Source organism: Alexandromys fortis, unplaced genomic scaffold (assembly GCF_014885135.2).
Source record: "Alexandromys fortis isolate MF-2015 unplaced genomic scaffold, M_Fortis_MF-2015_v1.1 scaffold_216, whole genome shotgun sequence".
Lineage (NCBI taxonomy): Eukaryota > Metazoa > Chordata > Mammalia > Rodentia > Cricetidae > Alexandromys > Alexandromys fortis.
The window spans coordinates 437,893-443,621 of record NW_026068089.1 but is presented as its reverse complement, the minus strand read 5'-3'; the positions used below and the strand labels follow the sequence as shown (position 1 = coordinate 443,621).

The following is a 5,729-nucleotide window of genomic DNA, read 5'->3' as shown; positions in this document are numbered from 1 at the left end:
CAGAATATTGTATGCATAATAAATAAATAAATATTTTTAAAAAAAAGTCACCTAGAATATGAGCCTGTCGGGGAGGACACTTCACAATTAAACCACACTTCTAATAATTATTTATATGATATAACATATATATAATTTATATAATGTATAATATGTGATGTGCAAATAACATAATAACTACTTATTTTATTTATAAGACTAAGTTTTTCAGTTTTAATTTGACGTGTGAACCCAAGGAAAAAGAACTTAAACCCAAAAGCCGGAAGTCTTTGCAATTAGACGAACTGTTTAGCTAATAAGCAGTTCTCTGGGACTTTTAGGAGTAATTTGGTTATATGTCATGTGTGAGTTCAGGTGCTCACAGAGGCCGGAAGAGGGTGTCGGATCCCTTGGCGCTACAGTTACCAAGTACTTGAGAGCTACCTCACATGGGTGCTGGAAACCAAAATGATGTTAACCGCTGAACTAAGGGAGCTTTGGGTGGCAGGCATTTGTCCAGCCTCTCCTTTGCTGCCATTTCTTCCTAGGACTTCCTGATCATGTTTGTGCATCACTTGGCCACCATTGGGCTTATCACCTTCTCTTACATCAACAACATGGTTCGAGTGGGAACTCTGGTCATGTGTCTCCATGATTCCTCAGACTTCTTGCTGGAAGTAAGAGCTCGACTTGCTTGCTGCTTCATCTTTCCTCTCTCCCTTTCTTGACCTGTGAGAACTGACTTTTTCCCCAACTCAATTTTTTTTCTTTTATCCAGGCTGCAAAGCTGGCCAATTATGCCAAATATCAGCGGCTCTGTGACAGCCTCTTTGTGATCTTTAGTGCAGTCTTTATGGTTACACGTCTAGGAATCTACCCATTGTGGTAAGTGCTCAAGGTGGTGAACCGTGGCAGGTATCTAATAACTTTTTGCTAGCTTAGTTTTTCTGTTCTCTTCTTGCCAGTCAAGCACTAAGAACCCTAGTGCCCTGCCTTTTCCTTGACCTAGACTGACCCTTTGTGGACCCTTACAGGACCTTGGCTGCCTTACGCAGTGTTTCTAGTGAGTCAGGGTGTGTGTGTTATTTACTCCTGGCTTCTCTTGCTATTTCTGCTGCAGTCTTTAGTCTGTGCTTAAGTCACTATCACTCCTTTGCCCTCTTTTGCATTGACTACAGGGATTCCGGCTTTTCTTGCTTTGATTGTGCTGTATGCCCCCTTCCTCCTCCTGACCAGCACAGGCATGTGCACGTATTTCTCTTCTATACTCATTACCTAGACTACAAACCTAGTGACTGTGCTAGAAATTGGCTTAGTCTCAGCAAATCAACCACTTATTGCTCTCTGTCCCTAAGAATCTAAACCATTCTAGGGTTTGATTATAGGCCTATTGCTGTCCCAGTGTTGTGAAGCTGCATATTTGAAGTGATTAATAGTAAGTTGCCCCATCACTTCCTAAGATTCCATTTCTTCCTCTTATCTCAGAAGGTAAAAACACATTAGGCTCCTGTGTTTACTTTTATTCCCTATGAAAGAATATTCCTGTTATTGCACTAATGTAAAATGTGCAGAAGACTGTCCAGAGGACTCAGCTTCCCTCTGTCTAACTGGCCTCTAGAGCCTGACTGTTATTTCTTCCTCCTAGGATTCTGAACACAACCCTCTTTGAGAGTTGGGAAATGATTGGGCCCTACCCCTCCTGGTGGCTCTTCAATGGCCTTCTCCTGATCCTACAGGTTCTGCATGTCATCTGGTCCTACTTAATTGCACGAATTGCTTTTAAAGCCTTGATCCGGGGAAAGGTAAGACCATGTAGGAGCATGGGTATTATGCAGCAGACCTAGGGACCCGCAGTTATAGGAGCAGCCCACAGTCAGGCTAGGGATGCAGCTTAGTCACTAGCGTGCTGTGTGAAGACCTGGCTTTGGTTCCAGTACCACATAAACCAGGCCTGGTGCCATATGCATGCCAGCAATCCCAGTGCTAGGGAGGTGATGCAGGAAAATCAGAAGTTCCGGTCTTTCTTTGCTACATAGTGAGTTTGAGGCCAAACTGGAATACTTGACACCCTGTCTCAAAAATAAACAAAATAGAATGGCTGTTGATGGAGAACTGCAGATAGAAACTGGAAAGCCAGATGCTTGGGATGTCTCGGAACTGTGAGGTAGCTCACTAGCTGTTCTAAGGTGACCATGCTGCAATACACAAGATTGGTTTATATTAGGAACTAAACATCTACCTTGCTTACTGTTTGGTTTTTAGTGCACAGAACACAAAGAAAGATACCCCTGCCTTTTAGGACAGTACACCTAGCTAACTCCAACCCCAGGAGGCAACATTTAATGACAGGACATAATTGAAATCTGCAAGTTTTAAAGCAGACAGACTGTCGAGCCAGAACGCTGTCAGTTATGCAGAATTCCAAGTGGGTCAGGCTCTACTAGAGATGTTAGTTCCAGACTGCACAGATGATGTAACCTTGGTATTTATTATCTCTTGTCATTGTTCCTGATGGCTGTGATTGGTTTCAGGACTTGTGTGGTGCGCCTACGCATCTTGTTGTAGCTCCTGGACATCTCTCTTCTCCTCCGCCTTTCTTTCCTGACTAGGTGACCTACCCAGGGAGGACTAGACCCAGACTCTGTGCCTTCTGCTCTTCTTTCAGCTCCTCCCTCTTTTCTATGCCTGCTGGGATCTGCACAGTTTCATCCTTTGCATGTAAGTGCATCTGTGCTTCTAGTGTTGAGAGAAGTACCTGTCTGAATGGGTCCTCCTTCCCGCTGTCCTTCCTGGTCCCATCTGTCTTGGTCTCCTTCCCGCTGTCCTTCCTGGTCCCATCTGTCTCGGAATGTGCTCACTTGCCCAGCTTAACCTATGTGACTGTTGTTAACTGGAGCTGAAGTTACCAAAGTCAAGGACTAAGTCTAGTCTTTAACTTGTTTAGCTTTTGAGCCTTTCCACCTCAGGTCTGGAGACATTCTGCCCTCTGGTGGAAATCCCCTAGACATCAGGTGATCACAGCTCCTGATCAGAGTTCAGAGTCAGCAGCTGCAGTTTACTGCAGTCACAGAACTTGTCTAAACAAATGTCCTTCCTTTGTAACAACAGCTAGAACTGTGTCCCTCACCACAGAGCTTCATAAACAGCACTACATTGCTGCTTGTGTGTTAAAGGGTCATTGTCCTCACACAGGTTTCACTGGTTTCCTCTCTTTTTATTTTATGGCCCAGTATTGTGCAGGGCGACTAATTGGAAAATGCATCCATAATCTAAACCTTTCATTTGAAAATAACAAAACAAAGAGCACATGTAAAAGGCAAAGTCAGCATCAGGAAAGCTCTCTGAGAGCACTGTCTCTCCACCATTCTTGACTTTACAGTGCCTAGGGATGCCCAGTAATAGCAGAACTACTGAAAACGTGTCATGGGTCAGTATGGGGAGTAAAGTGGAACTCGGGATAACCAGGGTAGATAAATGCAGTGCCCACGATCATCAGAGGTAAAACCATGACAGCAGTCATTTGTATTGGCCTTCCAGTTCTTTGTGGTGGAAGAGGGAAAATGTATTCACAGTGGCACCCAATGATTTAGATAATATTTTGAATCAGCTGTCACCTGAATGTAGGCTAGATCAAAAGCTATGCAAAAGTGACCTTTCTGAGATTGGTCCTGTGAGTCTGTGGAGAGTAGCATAATTGCTGCCTTTGGTCCTGCCCTGCTCAGGTGTCTAAGGATGATCGCAGTGATGTAGAGAGCAGCTCAGAGGAAGAAGAAGACACCAGCCACACAAACAACCTCTCTGGCCGCAGCTCCAGCAATGGTGCCAACTGTGTGAATGGCCACATGGGAGGCAGCCACTGGGCTGAAGAGCATGGGACTTGTAAGGCTGTTGGCAACCCGCTCTTTGGGGCCTCCCCACATCTGCAGGCCTGCGACTAGATGGACTGCAAGGCACTGAGGAGGATCAAAGAAACAGTTTCATGTTTTAAAGAAACTGCTGTTTTGTATTTAATGCCCCTGGTCCTTTCAGTAATGTTATTTGCTCTGTGTTTGTATGTGTTTGTGTGTTTGTGCATTGTGCATGTGGATGAGTTTCATTGACAGGTTTGGGGCACAATTCTGGACCACTAGGCATGGCCTAGTCACTTATGAACCCACCTCAAACCAGCGTTGGCTGCGTATTGAATTACGCTGTTTGTCTCTAGACCATCTGCATCTTTGTCCCATGGCTCTTGAGGCTCTAAGTTCCTGGTCCATCTAAATCAATGGTGCCACCAGATCCAGCTCCAGACCTGGGGAACAGTTCTTCTGGAGCAGGAAGCGGTGCTTCACCTGATACCCAGGACCACTGTGGCCTCTAGCTACATCTCCTTCCTACCATCCGATAGCGACAGGGACAACTACTCATGCCCTGCTTTTTACTCACTGGTACGCAGGGAGGGGGTGGAAAGGATGAGCTGAGGTATGGAGAGCAGCAGCTCTCTAGGTGTGCTGAACGGTTTTATACTATTGTTTACTCTTCTGTAATTAAAGTTTTTGTTTCAACCCTTCTCTATTGTCTTCATCTCTTTAGTGACTGTCATCAATGCCCTGGTTAAATTTGGGGTTATTTATTTGGAGACAAGGTCTGTGAGACTGGCCTCAGACCCGACAACCTGCTGCCGGAACCTCCTCGGTGCTGGGCTTACAGACATACACCATAAGATTTTCTCCACAGGGGCTGTAGAGATGGTTCAGCAGTTAAGAGCACAGAATGCTTTTGCAGGGGTTTGGTTTCTAGCACCCAAACTAGCAGCTCAAAACTGCCCATAACTCCAGTTCTGAGGATCTGATGCCTACTTTGGGCTTCACTGTCACCTGTATGGGTGTATACATATACATAAAGTAAGTTTTCTAAAATAATTATTTCTAATTCAAGAAAAATTTGGACATCAAAATTTTCTTTCTCTGCATGCTAAGAAGAATTAGCCAAAATGGCTACATCTTTGAGCTTTATGTCTTAAGAAAAAAGTGAGGGGCTGGAAAGATGGTTCAGAGGTTAAGAGCATTACCAGCTCTTCCAAAGTTCCTGAGTTCAATTCCCAGCAACCACGCGGTGGCTCACAACCATCTGTAATGAGGTCTGATACCCTCTTCTGGCTTGCAGGCATACAGACAGACAGAATATTGTATACATAATAAATAAATTTTTTTTAAAGTGACATGTTTAATTGGTGTGCTGGCTACTTTTATGTCAGCTTGACACAATAATTATATAGTCATTTTGGAAAAGGGAACCTTAGCTGCAAAAATGTCCCAACTGTATTGGCCCATGGGCAAGCCTAATGGTGCATTTTCTTAAATTGATTGACGAATGGAGGGGGGACACACAGCCCATTGTGGGTGGGGTCATCCCTGAGCTGATGGTCCTGGGTGCTGTAATAAAGCAGGGTGAAGCCTGGCAATGGTGGCGCACACCTTTAATCCAGGCAGAGGCAGGAGGATCTCTGAGCTCAAGGCCAGCCTGGTCTACGGAGTGAGTTCCAGGACAGGCTCCAGCTCCAGGGATATTTGACATGATAAAGCAAGGTGAGCAAACCATAAAGACAAAGCCAACAAGCAGCTCCCCTAATGGCCACTGCATCAGCTCTTCAGGTTCCTGCGCTGTGTGAGTTAGTGTTTGAGCACCAGTAGCAGAAGCTCTAAGACAAATGGCCACAGCAGCGTTGCTCAGCAGATAAATGTAACAACCAAAGGAGAGTCTGGAGAAGC

General features: G+C 45.0%; 1 protein-coding gene across 1 annotated transcript in view; it reads left to right on the top strand.

The window, feature by feature from the left end:
* Window positions 1-4,528, top strand: part of Cers5 (ceramide synthase 5) — a 29,652-nt gene extending 25,124 nt beyond the window's left edge. Inside the window, 6 exon segments of the mRNA XM_050122492.1 lie at window positions 528-656; window positions 758-864; window positions 1,625-1,781; window positions 2,589-2,600; window positions 2,602-2,697; window positions 3,702-4,528. Of these exon segments, the coding sequence (XP_049978449.1) occupies window positions 528-656; window positions 758-864; window positions 1,625-1,781; window positions 2,589-2,600; window positions 2,602-2,697; window positions 3,702-3,917 (717 nt within the window). The 3' untranslated portion in view covers window positions 3,918-4,528.
* The last annotated feature ends 1,201 nt before the right edge of the window (window positions 4,529-5,729 follow it).